Consider the following 24,008-nt stretch of genomic DNA (forward strand, 5'->3'; position numbering starts at 1 on the left):
ATAACAACAAACTTAACACATCAGCGATCTTGTTGTGACACTAAACTTTCCGCTCTGTGGTAAATTGGGTTGATGTCGGTTTTGTTTCATCAATAAATGAGGCCGAATACACAGTGAATCCATCCTTTTCTGTTTATTACACTTGGTGCTGTCGCAAACAAATCCTGAATGAAATACATCCTTAGCGAGGCAGTAAAGATGGCGGCTTTCTGTTTTTGTTCAGAGACACCAATGTGTGACGCGTCTCTCTTCTGACCAATCAGTGGTCTGCAATGTTTCACATGACTTTTCTGCTACCACTTCTACCCAATAGGGTCGCTTGGAACCGAGTAGGGTATATCTGCAGAGCCGCAAGTCCAACGTCTGGGCGCTACTTTATTATTATTAAAAAAAATCAGCAGTGATGCGGTATTCAGCCCAACTCTGCGGTGGGCGTGATGCAACAGCGATACCGCGGTAATGCGGTTATCGCGGCAGCTCTAATCCTAGGTTGTCAAAGTGGGCAGGGGTGAGGTGGGTTCTGGGGTTCAGGTCAAGTAGTAGTCTGACCAGTTTGTTTTGTCATGTTTGTAATTTTGTTTTAAGCGCCTTTGTGGTGCTTTGGTACCATGAGGTGCACGCATAGTCATAGTACCCTTGAATGAGTGCTCCTGCCAGAGTCTTCAGGGTATTCTTGTTTACCAGAGAGGAGATCCGGTACAAGAATCTAGTTCGTTGGTTGACTTTTTTTATTACATTGGATGCCATTTTGTCACAGGAAAGATTTGCCTCTAGGATGGAACCCAGGTAGGTAATTTCGTCCTGTATATCTACTCCAGTGCCGTCTGACAGATTCGACCATCAGACGCTGCTTGCGCGTAACGGAGATGTATCTGTTATTTAGTTAGGCCTACTGGACATTTTCGTTGACATGAGTAGATTTTTCGTTTTTGTTTATTTATTACGTTAATATAAACTGTTTCGAACGTTTTTGAGGTTGTTAAATACACGCTTTTGATTTCTTTAAGTGGCGAGTGACGTTTTCTTCGTTGTCCGCTTATTTCTCGCGGAGAGTACAATGTCAATGTTGAGATCACAATATCCGGCGAGTCCTTATCACAAACTGTCCCAAATATATTTAATGTTTTGCTAAACATGTGTTGCGCCCAGCTTCAGTTAAAAGCCAAATTGCATTCTAAATTTAGTTAATAGACGCCAGACAGAAAGAGGTCTGCACCTGATGCGCTCTGATGTTGCGGATAGTTCAGGATGTCGGCCTCACGCGTGGTCCCAGGATGACCTAATAACTAACATTATTAGTTGAATAGTTACTGTATAGGAATTACAGGAATCATTTGAATATGTGTTACGTGAATATAGCTTGCCCTGGACACAGACATTCATACGCATTAACAGCTCCGTCTTTACACACTTGTATCATACAGTAATGTTAAATAAGATATTGAAAGATGAAGTATGAAGTTACAAATGAAAAGGGGCAAAAGCACTTACTCTTTGACAATTCTACAGCGCACAATGAGTTTTAAACTGATGTCAAATCGGAGCAAAAAAAGCTGAATCCGCTTCAAGAAGACTCACTACATTAGGTATAATAATTACAACAATTGCATTGTTACTGTTCACATGTGTGGTGCCGCCACAGTCATATAAAAAGGATACGAGTTTGAATGACCTATAGAGAAACGCATGTTTCTCAATCGTCCTGTACGCTCTGTACCGCTATGGTATTTGAGATATCGCTTATCGCCACCTACTGGCCCGGCATGCTTGTTGGAGCAATGTATATGCGTTTATGTATTTGCGCCTGGATGGAGTTTATTCTTTTAACCCTGTTGTGTGGACGAGGATATTTTTTTAAACGGAGCCTGAAAATATCCGTTTTGTAAAATATTCAGATACGTGTGGACATGGCCTAAGTATTAACCTAGCTATAGCTAACAAGTAGGCTCTCAATCACTCACTCACTCACTCACTGATCCTGGAGTCTCCAAGTATATATTCCTATCATAGCGGTATGTATAATCATAAGTTGAAAACGTTTGTATATCCCCTGCTGCTCAGACTGACAGGAATGCTGCCATTCACTGATAAACTGTAGGGTATGGCTAAGATATTATTGAGGAATTTAGCTGCCCATCATCGTTTTGCCCCTCACATAATAAAAGGCATGTGATGCAACAAGGGTAATTGCAATTTCCCATCCGCTTTCATCCATCCAACTAGAGCTACACCTGCGTCCACAGCTACAACTGTTTATTGTGCCTATATGCTCCTTTTTCGGGTGTGTTTTGGGATCAGATGACAATAATGCTGGCCTACTGTTTACCGTAGGTTATAGGCTGCATGACACGTGGCAATCAGTGAATATGATTTGTATGTTCCTCCTCATACTGCTACTTAGCCATTTCACCGTCGCCAATATAATGACAAGGACTATTGACTCCAGAATATATCTTACTGAGTGCACTCTTCTAGTTGTTTAGGTTTCTTATTCAGCAGGTTAAACTGTCCTACATAAGGATGCCCTGCCGTCACACAAGCCACTAGCCTCTGTAGACCCCTGACAACACTATACTCTTTGATAATATACAGATAAGCACTTCTCATATGTTCCCCAATCCACAGTTGACTGGTAAAGGACTGCTAATTGATTTCTCAAACCCTGCCCTCCTTTCTTGATCCTCCAATCACAACTGTTACTTCCCTGCGGATTGAGGATAAAAAAAGAGGGCGTGGCTTGAGATGGGTCAGGAGTAAGGCTGCCCCCTTTTAGTCAATTAGTCGGATCAATTTAGTCTGTCGACTTAAGACTTTATTTGTTTAGTCCTTTTTTATGTTAGTATTATTTCCCCATGCCGAATGAGTAATGTCCTGAAAAGAACATTTCTGTTAGCTCTAGATTTTAAGAGGTCATTCTGCATAGATTGCATGTGGGGAAAAGCAATCTTACAGATTTGACGATTAAATCAACTAATCGATAAGTCAACAAATTCCAGGGCTATGAGTGGGGGAAGAATACTGCCTCAGGAGTCATTGTGATTGATCCCCCGGATCTATAGAAAAGCGGCATGCTATTTGAGCTGGCAGCACATTCTTTATTCATGTTCTTCAGGGCTATGTTAATAACCCGGGCTGGTGGCCTCGCTGGGTGTGGTTGTGTGGGTGGACTTTGTGCTGCCAGTATTAATTTGCCCACGGCCTCTTCCGCTGCAGTCTTTTGTTCCTATTGCCCATATCCCTTTTTTGCACTGTCTTCATCACTATAAGGCCTTTGCTGACTATTCCCATGTCTAGCCGCTGGGTATTGACACTCATTACCTCATTGAACTTGAATATCAATTCACAAGGTCCCGATTCAATTAGATTTTGATTCAATATGGATTCAATTAGGCTTGATGGCGCTGGTTTCAGGGGATCGGCACCTGTCATTGTTGTCAAATGATGTAATTTCGTCAACCGAGTTTGCCATCGCAGTTCAGCGGAAACTTGCCGTAAGGCAAACTAGAGACATCTGCAGGATGGGAGGTGTGCTAGAAATTAAGTTTTAAAAAATCGATATTGTCTGATCATTAAATTTAAATGATTGAGTATCGATTCCCCAAACCCCCCCCCCTGATTTTTCTCCTAGGTCTGACTCATTTCTGAGTTGCTTGAGAGTCTCTTGCAGGTACCGGTAGTTTATATTCAGGTGGCTCCTCAACAAGCCTAACTGAGCTCTTTCAGATTTGCATGACTTGCTGTTGATTTCCAGTCTGTGCTGGACTCAAAATTGTCCAGAGCTATTTATTTTTTAGAAAAACTGATTCACGAGGTCTTGACTGGTAGGGTGCTTTCACACCTGCCTTTTAGTTTAGTTGGGTTGAATCAAACCCTGGTTCCTTTACCCTCTTGGTGTGGTTAGTTTGAGCAGGTGTGAACACGGCAATTGCACTCGGGTGCAGCAGGTGGTCTCAGTCCACTGACAAACAAACTCTGGTTCGGTTCATTTGAGGTGTGAAAGCAACCACACTAAAAACAGGAAAAGATCAGAAAAATCACGCATTTAATGTAGCTGATTGGGCAGTTTTTGTGACATTGCCTGTATATTTTCCAAATGTCTGATTTCTCATTTTCTTTTTTCAAATTTTTTCTGTATTTAGCTTTTGCTCCCATCCCAATTTTTGTCATTATGCCAATTCCCTTCCTGGTCGTTGCGCGCATTGCCCCACTGTCGGCCTAGGGAGGGTGTAGAACTACCACATGCCTCCTCCGATACATGTGGAGTCAGCCAGCCGCTTCTTTTCACCCGACAGCGAGGACTCTCACTGGGGGAATGTAACGTGTGTGGAGGTTCACACTATTTCCCCCCCGATCCCCTCCCTGCTGAACAGGCGCCCGACCGACCAGTAGGAACCGCAGTTTACAATGACCAGGATACATACCCCACCGGCTTCCCACCCGCTAACACTGCCAATTGTGTTAGTAGGGACGACTGACCAAGCCGGAGGTACCGCTGACAGCTGGATTCGATCCCAGAGTCTCTGCGGTGGTAGGCGAGTGCGTTCTCCACTGCGCTACCCAGCCGCACTTGATTTTTCATTTTCATAACGTTATTCACAGCTGGCAAGTTCAAAATAGCCAAATAATGTTGTGGTACTAAACAAATGCCTTGCATGCATAATTCAGGTGACGGTAGCCTAGACAGTGGTGCATAATTGATTCATGGCACGCTATGCACTGTGCACAATATACATACTGTACTTTTCATCCACTTGTCCATTTACCTGTGTATCTAGTTTTAGGCTAATTTACTTTGCTGCTGCTTGCACTCTGGTTGGATGCCAACTGTAATTTGTGCGATGACAATAAAGTGAATCCAATAATGAATTATTGACCGTGAATTGGAAAATGTGTAGTATTTCATAATTGTGCAACAAGCCAAGGTGGAGATCGCATGATTCTTTTGTCCATATAACCTCCCATCTACCAAAGATGTAAATTTGTTTGTATAGTGACATGAATGAAATCGGGCTTTGTATGGGTTGCCAGATTAGATTGAGAAACTGTCATATCCTCTTCATACATATACGCTTAATTATTATTACACATCCTGGCAACCCACAGTAAACATACATCAAAACCAGGCAGAGACCCCAAGACTGCATACATTTGTGGTGTTGCATCATTATTTCCAAGACCAGGAAGTGAGTTTCTCTCTGATATTCTGTCCCAATAAATGATATAAACCGTTCTGACCACATGGCATTTGTTTAGTGTTTGGCCTGCTTGGTGTGAAAGCTAACTGAACCAAATGAAAAATGCAGCAAAGTTGCAACTTCAACATTGTAACTTCAACGTTGAAACTGTCCTCGGAACTGTACGTTCTTGGTCCTAACAAAACATTGTTTTTCTCTCCAGGCCCAGCAGATGTTGTCAGCCTGTCAGGAGAAGATTGACGTGTCCAACACTGAGGCGTACGACCTCTTCATCACCCAGCTTAAAGAAGGCCTGAAGAATACCTCACACGAGACGGCAGCCAATCACAAAGTTGCCAAGGTGAGTCAAAGACCAGGCTTTTTGGGGACGAGCTCACTGTGTTGCTACTTGTGAGCTCTTTCTATTTGGATGAAGCAGTATTTGGGATTTATTTTGTGCGTACCGTGGCCTGTAAATAATTGAAATGCTTCTGTGGCTGCTGATATTAAAGGTGTGACATTTTCAAGCCAGGAGGAGTATCCATAGCACTATAGCAGCCTCACGACTTGTAGATACGAAACTGAAAGTAGGCTGGCTGGCTTTGGTAGTTTAAAGCTGAAGTGCCAGCCATGACCTGTAGACAACTAGACACTACTGCTTGAAGCAGTTTGAGTTGTTATAACAGCCATGCTGCTTCTAGGGTTTGACTATCTTTGTTTTGACAGTTTGAGGTCTGATTGGGGGAAACGGAAAACGCAGAAGCCAACTACTTTATCAAATGTGTGCCAGAGTCTCTCACATGAGCTTACTTGTGACTTTACAGATGGGATACTGTTGGTGGAAAATAATGCTGGCCTAGCACTGGTCCTATTTCTTTTACCTTAGAAAACACCTCAGGATCTTAACCTGTGTCTTAGGGCTGGGCACTACGGCCAAAATGTCATCGTCATCAACTAATCCTGTAAACTGGCCACACTGTCATCCATGCTAACTGCTAACATGAAATGCTAATGTGAAACTCATATTATAAGTTGATACACCTAGTGATCTATGCACGAATATCTTAGTTATAGCAGGATTGTGTAAGCTAAGAAGTGTTGTGTTTGGGTGAAATGTTTGGCGAACCATTTAGGTGGAAAAAGTTACCCGGCTTGGGGGAAAATGTGAGGGGGGAAGGGGGGCAGGACCTTCATAGAGCCTTGCATTCTCAATGAGGGCAAAGGTGTAGGGATGCTGCTAAGACATTTTCAGTAGTTTATAGAAAATTCTTTGGAAAAACCATACCAAATGAAATGAACCCCACCCCCTCAATAAAACCTTTGTGCTGTCTTTTACTTGTATGCACTCTGCTACTAAGGAATCTACCTTGCCTATTTTACTACCTACCATGCTAATTTGTCTACACTACTAAGTATTAGGGATGGGAATCGAAAACCGGTGCCCGTTGGGAACCGGTTCCTAATTGGCAGATGCCTGGAACCGTGTGGCTCCCGTGACTTTCGATTCCCTTATCGCTGCCAGGTTTTTCCTACAGTTGCGCAATAACGTTAGCGTTAGCATGTAGCCATGGCAGACTCTATTTGATTCCTTAAGGGCTCGAAATTGCCTGGGTTTTGGTAATATGCTCCCGAAATGCTCCTGCTGTTTGGCTACTTCTATGTGCAGTGAAAACTACTTGAATGCTTTAGAACCTAGTCATTGATTTAGTTCAGGGTGAGCTAAAATTAGCCACGGAGCTAACGCTAGCTAACGTGAGCTAACGCTAGCTAACGTGAGCTAACGCTATTTAATCAGCTCACAAAGAGAGATAAACAGCTGATTGATTGAAAAGTTTATTAACAGATTGCAGAATGGGTACAGTACAGTACAGCTCAATACATACAATTGTTAAGAGGATGCAGACCTGAGAAAGACTTTCGTCTTGTTTCCATCAGGGTCCTCCATTTTCAATTCATCATATGACACACACGACATACAGATAGACAGTACTGCTACATCTATACATTTATGACATACCAGATTTTAAAATACAGTACTGTTTGTGATACTAAAAAAATCCAGAAAAAGAGTGTATATACATTTGACATAGAAACTGTGCATTGGGGGAGGTTGGGTAGGTGGGGTGGGGCTGTACATTGGAGGTGGGGGGGGGGGGGGGGGTTGGGTAGGGGGGGGACACTGTACATTGGAATACTGACCTACATTTGACATAGAAACTGTACATTGGAGGAGGTTGGGTAGGTGGGGTGGGGTTGGGTGGGGCTGTACATTGGAGGTGGGGGGGGGGGGGGGGGGGGGGGGGGGTTGGGTACATTGGAATACTGACAAAGCCATGCTTGGTCTTTATTGTACAACTGGGTTAGGACATTTGTAGGGGCCAGTTTTGAATTGCAGTCTCCCGTAGGTGTTCTTTGAGAGTGTTTTTGAAGGTGGGTAGTGATTCACATTCCTTTACAGCTTTGGGAATTGATCCGGAATTGATCCGCTGACAGCGGATAGTACAGGTACAAATACAATAAAACAGCAGGTGGGGGCTGTTGTGTAAACCTTGTACTCTTTAGTTCACATATAATAAGAGACAGAGTGTTTGTTTACTAGTCTGTACACTGTAAGCCAGGAAGTACCGTGGTGGTGCAACATACAAATGTGTCCGTGTAGCAACACAAGCCAATACCTTATAGGACAAGGGCCCGGGGAGGGAGCTCTGTGTGTGTGTGTGTGAGACAGAAGTCAGAGGAATAACGACCTGTTATTCAATAGATTAAATTAGTTTAAGAATAAAAAAATAAATACATTTTAAGAGAATCTCAAATACATTATTTTATTTAAGTGTAGGCTATAGTTAATGTTTTATTTTTTACAGTTTTTGTATTTTTCTGACATGGGGGCTCAACAATAAATGACAATCAGAAATGTCAAGTTGCATGTTGTTATTCTAACCAGCTTAGACCACTACGCTCTGCATCTTCTGGCCGCCTCAGACCTACTCCTATCCAAGCTCCGGGAGGGTCATCAAAGAGAAGTCTCCTATTCTCAGTCCTTGCCCCACAATGGTGGAATGAACTACCCACCCCAGTTAGGACAGCGGAATCACGTCCAATCTTTCGCCGTCGACTAAAGACGCACTTCTTCAACCATTATCTGAATAAAAAAAAAAATCTAACCCTAACTAAATTAGGCCATCCTGATTTGAAGGCCTGAATGACGTTACTCGGGCTCTTGGTAGCAGACAGTGATGTGATTGGCTCTGTGGTTGTAGCTAATGCCCGCCCACAATCTACATAGACTGACTGTACACAGCGAGTGGAAACCACTTCCTCATACTCTGCGTGCACTCTGGAGGGAGAGAGAGAGAGAGAGAGAGAGAGATAGAGAGCATTCAGGAGCACTTGGGGGAGGAAGGAAGGCCCCCCCCCCACAAGCTGCCGCGCAGCACGAGAGGCAGAGAAAAAAATAACGGCCTGTCTTTTTCTCTCTCTCTCTCTCTCTCTCTCTCTCTCTCTCTCTCTCTCTCTCTCTCTCTCTCTCTCTCTCTCTCTCTCTCTCTCACCCCCACCCCCTCCCTCTCTATCTCTCTCTGTCTACCAGTTGCAGACTGTGTGGACTGACTGTCACTCAAAGTGCTTATGGGCGGAGCCAGGCCATAACAGCCTGAAATCTTGAAGCTGAAAAATGATGGTTTTGAGTACTTGATTAGAAATATAAAACGATGCATTTTTTTGAAAAACAAAACGTACAGATGTCTTCAATACACTCACAGGAATTGTGTAAAGTTGCCCAAATAGTGATAGGAATAGCAGTACATGTCCCCTTTAAACAATATACTCGTTATCACCATACATAAAGATTTTCCGGGAGTAAATACTTGATATCTTAATCATAACCATAGTTGCAAGATGTTATAATGAAAAGGTCTCGTTATATTATCTTATGCATTGTTTCTACATAAGCAAGCACACGTTAATTTACATCCACAACATAACTGTGGTATCTTAACTCATTGGACGCCACTCACGAATAAAGTCGAGTTAACTCGCCGACGTTTGAGCGCCAAACCCGAGAAAAGTCGGGTTTTCTATCGTTGTTTTATACTTGTTTTAAAGGTTGAGTTGGGGATCAACAATTTTATATGTAATTGGTGTCTACAGACCCCCTTCTGTTGATGCTAGCTCTTTAGATAGATTAGCTGAGCTCCTTTTGCAATATATTGACTTTGAGCTGATTGTCATGGGTGATTTTAATATTGACTGGTTGAGTGGTGCTGCAAAGCACCATAAAGAAGTCCGTGGTAACCTCAGTCTTTCCCAGTTAGTTACTGAGCCTACCAGGCCAAACCTTAAAAATGACTAGGTCTACCCTTATTTATCTTTTTGTGAATAAATATGACAGGATCTCAGCTTGGGGGTTTTTGACTTAGGCATAAGTGACCATTGCCCCACAGCCTGTGTAAGAAGCACGCGACTGCCAAAAACAAGATCTCACACAGTTTTAAGGAGGAATTTTAAATCTTTTAATCACTTTAGATCTTGTTTTTTTTTAATACTTATTGTAACACTGAAATTGATGTTCAGTTAGCCCTGGACTCCTTTGTAAATACATTTAATTTATTAGTTGACAAACATACTCCTTTAAAAAAAAGTTTACATTAAAGATGGAGTAATACCCTGGTTTTCTCGGGCATTGTCAACCCTAATTAAAGACAGAAATGCTGCATGGTCTCGGGCCAGGCGTTCTGGAGACCCTCAACATTGGCTTTCTTTTAGGCAAATTAGGAACAAATGTACTGCAGTAGTAAGAAAATCTAAAACTGATTACTATCTGGAGTTGGTTACAAACTCATACTCTAATCCGGCACAATTTTGGAGTGCAGTGAATGTGAACAAAATAAAATCATCTAATTCTTTGCCCTCATATTAAAGTTGAAAACTCTGTGATCTCTGAGCAGAGTGCAATTTGTGTTGCCTTTAATAGGCATTTTGCAGAGGCTGGTAATTTATTTAATAGGAACTATAATGGACCTTGTCCTGTTGATTCTGATTGTTTGTACCCTGTGGGCGTCACTTTACATTTCTCCTTTCAACCTTTTACACAGTCGGCTGTATTTGATGCTTTGCAGTCAATCGATGCAAAGTGTTCTACAGGTGAGGATAACTTAGTCTTTTTTTATTAAGTTGACTGCACCAGTTATCGCTGAACAGATGACTTATATTTTTAATCTCTATCTCATCAGGTAGATTTCCTCTAGTTTGGAAATCTACACCGGTGATTCCTTTACATAAGAGAGGTGATGGGGATAACTTGGATAATTATCGTCCTATCTCCAGGTTACCTTGCCTAGCTAAAGTCCTAGAAGCACTAGTAAGCAAACAACTTAAATTTGACCTTTCAATTAACTCAATGAGAACTCTATCATATCTCAACAATCTGGTTTTAGAGCCAAACATAGTACAACATCAGCCATCACTTTGGTTACAAATGACATTATTTCAGCATTAGATAAGAAGAAACATTGTGCTGCCCTCTTTGTTGATTTATCAAAAGCATTTGATACAGTTGATCACTACTTACTTCTAAAGAAACTATCTAACATTGGGTTGGATGATAATGCCCGTGTCTGGTTTCAGGATTATCTATCTTCTAGGCGGCAGTATGTGAAGTTAGGTCAAGCACAATCTGAATTCTTGGCACACGGTTCAGTTTTGGGTCCTGTCCTTTTTTACAATTTATATTAATGATATTGTTTCTTCTTTGTAGGGGTGGGCGATATGACGATATTAAATAAATATCTGGTACAGTTCATAAACGATACACTTTTTAAACGTATCGCGGACATAGTGATGTTTCTCACAATCCCTCACATCAGTTTATAAGCCGCCACGGTTGAGATGACTTACTTTGGCGCAGCGCTTGCCTTTACTCTCTCTGTCTCTCGTCTCTCCCTCTCAAAGAAAAAAAAATTCACACACTCGCCCCAACTTACACGCACATACACGCACGCCCACGTGCGCACACACACCCAGAGACGGAGAGGCGGCGCCACAGGTTTGTTTTGAGGAGACAGCCGGGGATACGAGAGTGTGAGAAGTGGAGAGAGCTTTGCGAGTTTAAACGTTAGCCCTACATGTTTTATTCAGAAACGTCAATGGAATATGGAGGCGCCGATGTGGATGAACTGGTAGTAGCCTCGCGTTCTAACGGTTAGCATTGCAGCTAGCGTAATTGAGCTAATAAGGCACTGGATTAATACAGTAGCTTGATAGCTAGCGTCGAAATCCTCTGTCGCGTTGAAGATGACGTCACAGCGCCCCAGCTACACTGACGGGGGGCGGGGGGTACCGTCTTTATATATATCTATGGGGGGTACTACCGAGCCGAGTAGGTACTGTGCAGACCGTGGAAAAGCGGCATAAGAGAATACTTAATAATGTTTCATGCAATTAAAAAGTAAATATATATATTAGTGCTGTCAGGTGATTAAAAAAAATGTATCTAATTAATTACAGGATTTGTAATTAATTAATCTAATTAATCACATTTTAATCGCATAACCATTTTATGCCTGATATTCTATATTCTATAATCATATTTCAAATTGCATGTGTCCGGATGGCAGAATTCAGTACTTGTAGGAGCCAAAGCTATATTTAGGTTATTGTATTTTATTACATGGCGTTTTCACATTCGCCGAAATGCTTGCTTGTGATTGGTCAATAGCGCGCGTCAGAGGTCAGTTATCGGACAATAATGACCGCTGTGGGACAATAATGACCGCTGTGCGCAGCTGTTCGCAATCAAGCCCACAATAATGACCGCTGTGCGCAGCTGTTCGCAATCAAGCCCACTGACATCAGTGCAAACTGCTGGGGGGGCGGAGCGACGAGCACTCAGCGGAGCCAGAACCAGTGTTACTGTTGCGAGTCGATGTAAAATGAATTAGGTATATTGTTAGTAAGTTAGCCATGTAATAAGCGGGATAATGTATAGCTATACTCGATCATTGTCGCAAAATAATTGACCTTCACTGACTCCCGAACCTGTCGTTATTTGCCGAATGTCTTCCCCCCACTCTGTCTCCCATTCCTCCTGTCTCTCTCTACTGGACTGCCCAGTAGCAATAAAGCGATAAAACGCCAACAAATAAATCTTTAAAAAGGGCTAAATCAAGCATTTTTAAGGGCTTTAGAGGAAATGTCAAAATATCGTGATGTACATCGTGTATCGTAACATAGCCAAAAAATATCGTGATATCATTTAGAGGCCATATCGCCCAGCCCTACTTCTTTGTATGGATGTCATAACCATTTGTATGCTGATGACACAATTGTGTACTGTATTGCAGACTCTGTACAGTTGGCCATTGAGAAATTGCAACTTTCCTTTTATGCTCTACACAGGATTCCCTTACTAGTCTTAAATTGGTTTATTTTTTTATTTATTTTTTTTTAGCATTTTTACAGCTTTTTATTGGTCACGCAGGACCGACAGAGGAGAGGGCGAACGGGAGGCGAGGTGGGGAGGACATGCGACAAATAACGATGGGAGCTGGGATCGAACCCGGGTCGGCCGCGTAGGTGCGCGAGGCACTATGATATGCGCCACGAGGGCGCCCTTAAATTGGTTCTTAATGCTAGTAAGACAAAGTTTATGTTGTTTTCAAGAGCAAGGAATATTAACTTTGATGTGAGGATATCTACTGTCAGTGGCTCTTGTATAGAGAGAGTCACTGAGTATAAATATCTTGGCTTGTGGCTTGAGCCTTGACGAGAAATTAACATTTAAGTTCCATGTGGACAATCTTGCCTCTAAACTGCGACAGAAAATTGGTTGAATCAGTCTTCTTATCAGTTTTGGACTATGGTGATGTAATTTATAGGCATGCTGCGGCATCAACTCTTAAACCTCTGTATTCTGCATATCACTCAGCTATCAGATTTATAACTGGTGACAGATATGATACTCACCATTGTGTCCTGTATGATAGGGTGGGTTGGCCTTCTCTTGCAGAAAGGCGCAACAAACACTGGTATTTATTTTTAAAGCCCTTATTGGTAAACAACCTGTTTTATATCTCCTCACTGTTAGATTCGAATATTGGAACCTATTCAACTCGATCGAATGACTGGATGGTTCTTAGGGTTCCTCAAAGTTGTTCTGAGCTAGGGAAGTCAGCCTTTCCTTTGATGCCTCTAACTCATGGAATGTCCTTCAACTCTCGCTGAAATTGGAGGTTCTCCCTTCCCTTGTTTAAATGTATGATTTCAGACCATTGTGACTACCTGTAACTGTTTTAGTTTATTTTTAAAAATGATTTTGAAACGTTTTTTTATAAAAAAAATTACTCTGGTGTTTAAATAACGTTTTTATTATGTACTGTACAATCGTCGTTTCTGTAAATGAGAGAAACCTCGGATGCTTACGATTTTAAATAAAGGTTGAAATGAAGTGAAATGTGAAACTCTCTGTCTTGAGCTGTGCGTCGAAAGTGTCCGGGCGGGGTTTTCTTTGTCGGGCAGGACAAGCGTTTATAACGCATGGATTGAGGAGAATCACGCACTCCCGGTTCATGTTCTTTGGTGTATTATGTTGGCAACAGGATCGACATCAAATGGCGATCAGATAATTGGAATATTCTTTTTGGAGTACATCCTAGTCAAGGTAAGAGCTATATGGTATCAATCTTGCGTTGATCTAAGAATCCCTTCACTGCGATCCGAGCGTGTGTGTAATGTATTCCATTGGTGACGATCAAAGCACCCCCCCCACCCTTTCATGCATGTATCGATGCATCGTTACACCCCTATCCATAGCTATGATATATAATATAGTTTGAGCCCTGCAAACACCGCCATGTATTCCTATACTTTAAAGCAGTGGCCTTCCTACCACACGGTTAGGGATGCACCCAGGGAGCGAAATTAACTTTTTGACTCACCGGCCAGTGGCGGGTAGATGGGAAGAATCTACCCGCCAAGCAGATTTCTTACCTGCCAACTTTTTTTTGATAAAAAAAAGAATTATTATTATTTTATATAATTTTTTTTTTAAATAAAATATATATATTATATAATCATACTTGTAGTTGTATTATCTGCGAGACATCGCCACCTCGCTGTCTGCAAACAGCTCCACTGTCTGTGTGTATACTCGAGTGGCCTCCAGCTCCAGCAAGGATTCTCCGGCGCTACAACTGGACCCTAAACTCTTACATTCAGCATGAAAGGATTCTCCTGCGCTGCACCTAGACCCTAGTCAGCAGCCCGCATGCTGATGCGATGTAACTGGACACTTGCTGCAGTTGTTGATGTCGGGAGCTATGAGTAGCTAGCCAGCTGGATAACGTTACACAATGCCTCATGTATTAAACTAAAAGTGAATAGTTTACTGGGTCATTGTTTAAACAGTACGGTAGCTCATGCTACCATTCTGAGAGCTTAACGTTAGCACTAGAGCTGCGGGTGAGCTGCTACCATTCTGAGAGCTTAACGTTAGCACTAGATGCTGCGGGCGAGCTGCTACCATTCTGAGAGCTTAACGTTAGCACTAGAGCTGCGGGCGAGCTGCTACCATTCTGAGAGCTTAACGTTAGCACTAGAGCTGCGGGCGAGCTGCTACCATTCTGAGAGCTTAACGTTAGCACTAGAGCTGCGGGCGAGCTGCTACCATTCTGAGAGCTTAACGTTAGCACTAGAGCTGCGGGCGAGCTGCTACCATTCTGAGAGCTTAACGTTAGCACTAGATGCTGCGGGCATCTGTGTTGATACGAGCAGAAGCCAATAGTATCCCGCTGCAGGGCTGGGCGGATATGACTCGTTGCCACGTTTTTTTTCAAAATAAGAATATCATACGAACCGAATGCTGCTAACTACATATTATGACTCTAGTTGCGCTTGGGCCGGAAATGAGACCCGCACAGATTTTCAAAATAAGAGTATCGTTATGAACTACACGTCTACACGCCACACGGCGGGCAGGGCTCTCAGTGGCAAGCGCCAAAGGTAAAAACTGGGCGCCCCTGGCGGGCGGCGGGCTTTAATTTCGCCCCCTGGATGCACCGATATGAAAATTTCCGGCCGATACCGATTGTTCAACTAACACAATCGGCCGATATATATTTTTTTTTTTTTTTTTTTTTTTATTTCTTTTAAATATATATATTTTTTAATGAAACTACTGTATATTTGTATGTGTCTAAATGTTTTGATGAATTGAAAATGGAGGACCCTTATGTAAAAAAGCCGAAAGTCTTTTTCTGGTCTTCATCCTCCCGTCTTAGCACTGTTATTGTATTGAGCTGTACTGTATTGTACCCATTCTGCAATCTGTTAATAAAGTTTTCAATCGATCAGACAAATGTATAGAAAAGCTTTTATTATAACCATATAACAAAAAATTATATTGTTTATGAAAATGTGTTATGTATTATTTTAGGCATGGCAACAAATAAAATAATAATAAAATGAATAAATAAAATATTAAATATATAAATAGGCTACACGTCTCTCTTTTTGTGTTACAAATTGTGCTCACCGATATCAACATAGGCCTCTTTACTTACTTAAAAAAGGAAACATCAAGAAATATGTTTATGGTATTCCATCATGCCATGTGTGTTTTTTATATATTTTATAATGCTTATGATTATTGCTGAAGTCTGAGTCATACAATACTCACTGGCTTTCATCTTCAACAGACTAACTTGACTAAAAAGACAAGTTTGAGTTTTAAGAGTTCAAGAGACTCACTTGTACTCTCACTGTATCTCTCTCAAACAAAGCTCCATGTTCTCCAGTAATATCTCCATAATCTGAGTTTGCAATCCATGTGTCGTGTCGGGTACAACAGAACCATTTTGATTGACAGTCGATTCTGCCAATTACGTCACACCGCTAGCACCCACCTCCTGCTGTTCTTACCACCAATCGGCAAGCGCTTATTCGTTTTTTACTTCCGGGAAGTCCGCCATTGATTTTGACGAGAGCTCAACAACAAAGCTAATAAAGTTAGCTCCCCATGGCCCACGAGTAGATTACCAGCGCTCCGCAGGAGTACTAAACGAGGCATAATGATTTTACTGCAACAAATGTTATAATAAAAGCTTTTCTATACATTTGTCTGATTGAAAACTTTTAACAGCTCAAAGGAAGGAACTGAGATATGAACGAGTAATGCTTGCTATGGTCCAGTAAATATGCTGATGTTATTGAACGTGTAACTATATAACGTTAATGCCACAAAACGAATGCCTTTGTTAATCATAAGTAACTTTGATGCAGTAGCGCGTGTGTGTGGGGGCGGCGTTGTGCAGGTCGCTTGACTGAAACTTTTTCAAAGTTCGAACGTGTGGGCCAGATTGACGCGACACAAATTGATGGATATTTATCGGCTACTGCCATCGGCACATTTGAGCTTATCGGACAATAGGCAGATGGCAGTCAACAAGGCACTTATCGGCCGATAGCGATACCCGACCGATATATCGGTGCACCCCTACTGAGTTAAGAATGATACAAGATGGTTATATTGAAATGCGTTGACTAGGGGTGCACCGAAAATTCGGCCACCGAAAGTTTTCGGCCGAAAATGGCCAAAAATGGCCTTTCGGCTTTTGACCGAAAGAGTTTTTTCAGCGAAAATATATCACCGAAACAGAAGCAACCTAACGCGTGTTGTTGTGATGATGTCATCAAAACGCGGATTCATTACATGCGCGCTGTGAGCTCTTCAGTCCTGCGTGATACTCCTCTTGGGACTCGGGAGCAATGCATCTCCTCGGGAGTCGCGCTGTTTCTACAGTATGTAAACTCAGCGCGCAACAAGTCCAATAAATGCGTCTTTAACATACTTTATCCTTATTTACTATATATATCACTGAGTGATCTAATATGCATATTATTCAGAGCGAGAGGGGGAGGGATTGTTTCTCTCACATTGACGCTGTCTACTGTGCCAAAGTCATCTGGGGATTAGAAAGGTGTGCTCCGCCTCTCTCTCTCTCTCTCTTTCTCTCTCTCTGATTGATTGATTGAAAACTTTATTAACAGATTGCAGAATGGGTACAATACAGTACAGCTCAATACACACAATTGTTAAGGGGATGCAGACCAGAGAGACTTTCGTCTTGTTTACATCAGGGTCCCCCATTTTCAATTCATCAGGACATATATGACATACATGACATACAGATAGACAGTACTGCTACATCTATACATTTATGACATACCAGATTTGCAAATACAGTACCGTTTGTGATACAAAAAGACCCATAATAGTGATTATTTATTATTTAAGTTAAGTTTAGCCATAATCATATATTTTTCCATAATCGGGTAGCTGAACAACATTGTTAAAAAAAATTCTGTTCTATGAATCATTTTCGGCCTTTCGGTTTTCGGCCAACTGTTTCCTATTTTCGGTATCTGTTTCGGCCAAGAATTTCCTTCGGTGCATCCCTAGCTTTGACATTAGGGCCGTTCTTTCAACCTAAACGTGCACTTTCTTCAACCTCGAACCTAAATTCCCTAGCGACCCGTGTTACCAACGTAAATAAACTGCACAGCGCGCACATACGAGACACACAGATATGAAACGACATACGGAACAAATAACGTATAACTGAGGCTGAAATGAGACCAACGTGACACAAACTCACAACAGTACACATACAGATGCACAAAATTGTTACCAAGTAAACAATAGACCTGTCTCAAACCCTGCCCCTTTTCTTGATCCTCCAATCACAGCGTTTGTACGAGGAAGTCAGAGGTAGGCGACAGCTGTGATTGGAGGATCAAGAAAAGAGGGCAGGGTTTTGAGACACACGGTGCTACTATCGCTAGCTCTCAGAAGGTAGCCAGAAGCCCGCAACATCTAGTGCTACTATCGTTAGCTCTCAGAAGGTAGCCAGAAGCCTGCAGCATCTAGTGCTACTATCGTTAGCTCTCAGAATGGTAGCCAGAAGCCTGCAGCATCTAGTGCTACTATCGTTAGCTCTCAGAATGGTAGCCAGTTAGCCTGCAGCACCGTAGTACTTAGGGGTGCACCGATGTATCGGTCGGGTATCTGTATCGGCCGATAAGCTCGAATGTGCCGATGGCAGTAGCCGATAAATATCCATCAATTTGTGTAGCGTCAAAAGACAAAAAAAGTTCACTTGCGACCTGCACAACGCCGTCCCCAGTCCCCCACACACACACACACAAGCTACTGCATCAAAGTTACTACTTATGATTAACAAGGCATTCGTTTTGTGGCATTAACGTTATATAGTTAGTGTTACACGTTCAATAACATCAGCATATTATTTACCCGAACGTAGCAAGCGTTCATACTAGCTCAGTTCCTTCCGTTGCTTATAGAGCCGTGAGTTTTACCCATTCTGCAATCTGTTAATAAAGTTTTCAATCAGACACATGTATAGAAAGGCTTTGTTTTATTCTAACATTCGTTGCAGTAAAATCATTATGCCTCGTTTAAGTCATCCTGCGGAGCTAAAAGCTAAACGTCGGCCGCGCCGCCGTTGTTGTTGTTGTAGAAAAGCTCTCATCGAAATCAATGGCGGACAAAAGCGGAAGTAAAAAATTTATACGCGCTTGCCGATTGGTGGTAACAGCAGAGGCGGGTGCAAGTGGTGTGTGACGTAATTGGCAGAATCTATCAAAATTTCATTGGTTGAGAGCTCTGGTATCCAGCTGCAGCCCAGCCGGTAGACCATACTGGGATAACTAGTATCTAGCTGCAGCCCTGCAGAACATACTGGGAGAGAGATAGTGCTATTTCTTGATGTTTCCTTTTTTTAAGTACGTAAAGAGTCCTATGTTCATATCGGCGAGCACAATTTGTAACACAAATATACAGTAGTTTCATAAAAAAAAAAAAAAATTACAAAAAAAATATATATTACCAAAAAGATATATATATATATATATATATATATATATATATATATATATATATTTAAAAAAAAATATTTGCCACAAATATCGGTATCGGCCGATTGTGTTAGTTGAACAATCGGTATTGGTATCGGTGGCACATTTTCATATCGGTGCATCCCTAGTAGTACTAGTAACGTTAGTATTGTGTATTCAAAAACACACCGGACTGCGATGTAACGTTTTACTGTTTATTTACTTGCTCCACCAGTGCATAACAACACACACACCAACTCTCGTTACCACAACGCTTTATGGTATTTTCACAGCACTGTCGCAACATTACCGTAAAACGTGAACACCGTTGTGATCCACATACACAACAGTTAGCTCTCAGAATAGCCAGTTAGCCCGCAGCACCAGCAACGGTAAGCGTGTCTCATTTAATTTCCACCACTGAAGCGGGGTTTCCCCTCCTTCTGTGTGTAGACAACCAGCTCTGCGTGTGCTCGCCCCACTAGTGAGGACTGGTCTCGCCCTCTGCTGCCGCGTGTGTGCACTACAACCAACCACTGTCAAAACTCCGTTTCACTGTAATAGAAACTGAAACGCATCTGTGATTTTGACGGTATTGATTTTCAATACCGTCGGGATTTCTAAATACCCTGGTATACCGTAATACCGTCATACCGCCCAAGCCTAGTATGCACGCTATATAGGCGATCTGATATCTGATCTGATATATTTCCTGATCGCTCGCACAGCCAAACAGCCATATCACATATAGGGGAAAAGCTTATATCTCCGTGAAAACGGGTCTGATTATCCTAAGACTGGTAAAATAGATTCCTTACCTGAGATCAGATGGTATCCAAAAAGATTATTCCAATTCCTGATCGCCATTCCAAAAATCGATCCTTTTATTGATCCAATGCTACATACTGTAAACACATATTCTACGCTGTTCTGATGCTCCACAATGAATACGATCGGCTCGGAAAATGTGGATTCCGGATTATCTTTTTCTCATCCATTTTCATTGAGTCCATTCCAAAAGGGTGCATTACCATCTGGGAGACGATAGCGGGCGCTTTTTTCACATCTGAGCTCCTGATGGGGCTGGTTTCCCAACGGTAGACTCGGTTGATGAAATATGAATTCAGATCGCTAATAAAAAAATATAACGATATTTGTCATCGTGGGCATTCAGGGGGCGGGCTGATAACACGTGTTATGTCGTCCGTGGCATCCAAAGTGTTAATAAACGGATGGCCACAGGTCCATAACCGCATTCTATAGACTAATACGTCTATATTTGTCATGCAGATTAACACACATGCGAGATGGGCGACCCACAGGAACACACTATAACATTGCGTGGCGCACAGTGTGCGACGATCCTATCTAGAAAGAAACGTATCTGTATTTTTGACGTATTGAAAATCATACCGACGAGATTTAAAAATACGCTGGTATACCGTAATACCGTCATACCGCCCAAGCCTACTCCCAGGTCTACCTTGCTTGTAGCCCGACACTACCACTCGACACGGCCTGCGCACCGGTGGCAGTGCAAACCCAGCTGAACAAAGACTACGCAAACACTCCTCAATTATTCACAATCCGCTGTCTCATTAGAGCCCGTACAGTCAGGCGGTGTGACGTCACGTTCCTGCACGCGGTGGACGGTGACTTAAAGGAGGAGGAATGTAATCAAGTTAGAGTATGGTGCTCCCGTGGCCTGACGCATCACTGGCTCCTAATGCAATCAGTAGCGTGCCGAGGGTTCTGATGGAGTAGTGTCTGCTGGGGAGAGGGAGAGAGGCTGAGCTACTGTCATGTCCCAACACCGCTCCGCCTGCATGGGGACACTTTATTCTGTTTAGCCCTAACAATAGGGCTGTTCTCAAATAAAGAGATTATTCGACTTAACATTTGTAGGCTTGAATCCTTGTGTTGTGGTAATTACAGCTCCATGAAATGATTATGTAGCAGTCCCTGTAAGACAAGTTATTGCTTACACAATGATTCACTGTCCCCACGACGTGGCCATATTCAAACTCATTCACTCTCAATAACTGTCAAACTGAAATAAAGTGAATTTGTGCAACATAAATCTGCATTGTTTTTTGGTGAAGTGCCCATTTAAATCTAGTACCAATCAGGCATGCGTCTCACCATTTCTCACTAAATAACTATTCAATATGGTCGACTACGACCAAACCAACTGATGCACCTTTTTCACACAACACACCTTTTTGACATGCCATATCAGTACTAGGGGTGTACCGATTCAACCTCACAACGATTCGATTACGATTCTTCAGGCAACGATTCAATGCATCATGAAATCTCTTCATTTGACCATGATTCGATTCGATACATTTTCTTTTTTTGTATAAGGAAGTTGCATTGTTCATTTCAATACCTGTAATAGTACAGTAGTCCACACACGCACACACATGTGCATTCAGTTAAGTTGGAATATGACTAATACAAACAGTTCAGTTTGTCAGGTACATGCAACACAGATTACAGTGTTTACATCTGTCTGCTTGAGAAAATACCATGTTCCGCAATAAAAATTATTGAACAGACTGAACTTTATTTTATTAGATAAAACATGTTTACAAAGTTTTACTTTGCAGTTGAAAAAAGGTAATAAATTAAATTCGATCAATTTAAAAAAATATATATATATCAGCGTATCGCGATATATTTAGTATCGCGATACTATCGTATCGTGATGCAAGTATCGCGATAGTATCGTATCGTGAGGTCTCTGGCGATTCCCACCCCTAGGAGATATGTACTTTAATTTGCTATGTGGCACGATGAAACGCAACAGAAGTCGGAAGAGATTGAAGGTGATTGTGTTATCATTGTTTGCAAGGAGAGATTGTGTGGTTGTTAGGTTGGTTGTGTTATTGTTGTTTGTGTGTGGTTGTTAGGTTGGTTGTGTTATCATTGTTTGTGTTTGGTCGTTAGGTTGGTTGTGTTATTGTTGTTTGTGTGTGGTCGTTAGGTTGGTTGTGTTATTGTTTGTGTGTGGTCGTTAGGTTGGTTGTGTTATTGTTGTTTGTGTGTGGTCGTTAGGTTGGTTGTGTTATTGTTGTTTGTAGGGATGCACCGATATGAAAATTGGCCGCCGATACCGATACCGATTGTTCAACTAACACTATCGGCCGATACCGATATTTGTATATTTGTATATAAGTATTTGTAAATTTTTTTTTTTTTTTTTTTTTTTTTTCTTTTTTTTTTTTTTTTTTTTTTTTATGAAACTACTGTATATTTGTATGTGTATGTTTGTATTTGTAGGCCTCTTTACTTACTTAAAAAAAGGAAACATCAAGAAATATGTTTATGGTATCACTATCTCTCTCCCAGTATCGTCTTGCGGCCTGCAGAGGGATACTATTTTCTCAACCAGAGCTTTCAACCAATGCAATGGAACCATTCTTGCGGCCTGCAGCAGGATACTATTCTCTCAACCAGAGCTTTCAACCAATGCAATGGAACCATTTTGATTGACAGTCGATTCGGCCAATTACGCCACACCGGTGACCGCTAGCACCCACCTCCTGCTGTCCTTACCACCAATCGGCAAGCGTTTATAAATTTTTCTACTTCCGGGCATTCTGTTTGCGAGAGCAGAACACACTTAGCTACGTTAGCTCCCCGGCCCGCCGACCGGCGCTCCACGCATGACCAAATGAGACATAATGATTTTACTGCAACAAATGTTATAATAAAACAAAGCCTTTCTATACATTTGTCTGGTTGAAAACTTTATTAACAGATTGCAGAATGTGTAGTTGGGTACGGAATGAGCAACGGAATGGAACCGAGCTATGAACGTACTAACGGAGTAATGCCTTGTTTACTGCTATCTTCGGGTAAATAATATGCTTGTTATTGAACGTGTAACACTTCATTTTAACAGCAGATACTTTCTTAAATGCCATCTTCCCGAGAGAGGGTGTTGACGGGGAGTTGTGTTATTAATAGCATTGAACAGCTAACCGAAAGCTAGCGTTAACTATTGTTAAAGGTTTAGCCATAACGTTACCTTGGCTAAAGTTGCGGCTATTCATAATGCAGCAATAATGACTGCAGACCTGCAAGCAAAGTACAGCAAGTTGACAAAGGAGTATTCCAACGCAAATCACATTTTCACCAGTAACGTTAGTCTTGCATCTAATAGCTAATAACGTAGCTACGTTAGCTGCCCGGCCCGCCGACCGGCGCTCCACGCATGACCAAATGAGACATAATGATTTTACTGCAACAAATGTTATAATAAAACAAAGCCTTTCTATACATTTGTCTGGTTGAAAACTTTATTAACAGATTGCAGAATGTGTAGTTGGGTACGGAATGAGCAACGGAATGGAACCGAGCTAATGAACGGACTCGGAGTAATGCCTTGCTGCTATGGGTAATAATAATATGCTGATGTTATTGTCCGTGTAACACTAACTATATAACGCTAATGCCACAAAACGAATGCCTTGTTAATCATAAGTAGTTACTTTGATGCAGTAGATTGTGTGTGTGTGTGGGGGACGGCGGGCGTTGTGCAGGTAGATCGCGCGAGTGAACTTTTTTTTTTTGCCTTTTGACGCTACACAAATTGATGGGTATTTATCGGCGACTGCTATCGGCACATTTGAGCTTATCGGCCGATAGGCCGATAGCAGTCAACAAGGCACTTATCGGCCGATACCGATACCCGACCGATATATCGGTGCACCCCTAGTTGTTTGTGTGTGGTCGTTAGGTTGGTTGTGTTATTGTTGTTTGTGTGTGGTCGTTAGGTTGGTTGTGTTATTGTTGTTTGTGTGTGGTCGTTAGGTTGGTTGTGTTATCGTTGTTTGCAAGCAGAGATTATGACGTTGTTAGGTTGGTTGTGTTATCGTTGTTTGCGAGCAGAGATTGTGTAGTCGTTAGGTTGGTTGT

At 42.0% G+C, this 24,008-nt stretch overlaps 1 protein-coding gene across 5 annotated transcripts in view; it reads left to right on the forward strand.

Moving 5' to 3' along the window:
• Positions 1-24,008, forward strand: part of birc6 (baculoviral IAP repeat containing 6) — a 384,970-nt gene that overhangs the window by 20,309 nt on the left and 340,653 nt on the right. For all 5 annotated transcript variants that reach the window (XM_084322229.1, XM_084322232.1, XM_084322231.1 and 2 more), the window contains exon 3: positions 5,398-5,535. In XM_084322229.1, coding sequence (XP_084178355.1) covers positions 5,398-5,535 — 138 coding nt within the window. The remainder of the gene's footprint in view (positions 1-5,397; positions 5,536-24,008) is intronic.

The sequence above is a fragment of the Notolepis coatsorum genome (assembly GCF_963971535.1).
Source record: "Notolepis coatsorum genome assembly, chromosome: 9".
NCBI lineage: Eukaryota > Metazoa > Chordata > Actinopteri > Aulopiformes > Paralepididae > Notolepis > Notolepis coatsorum.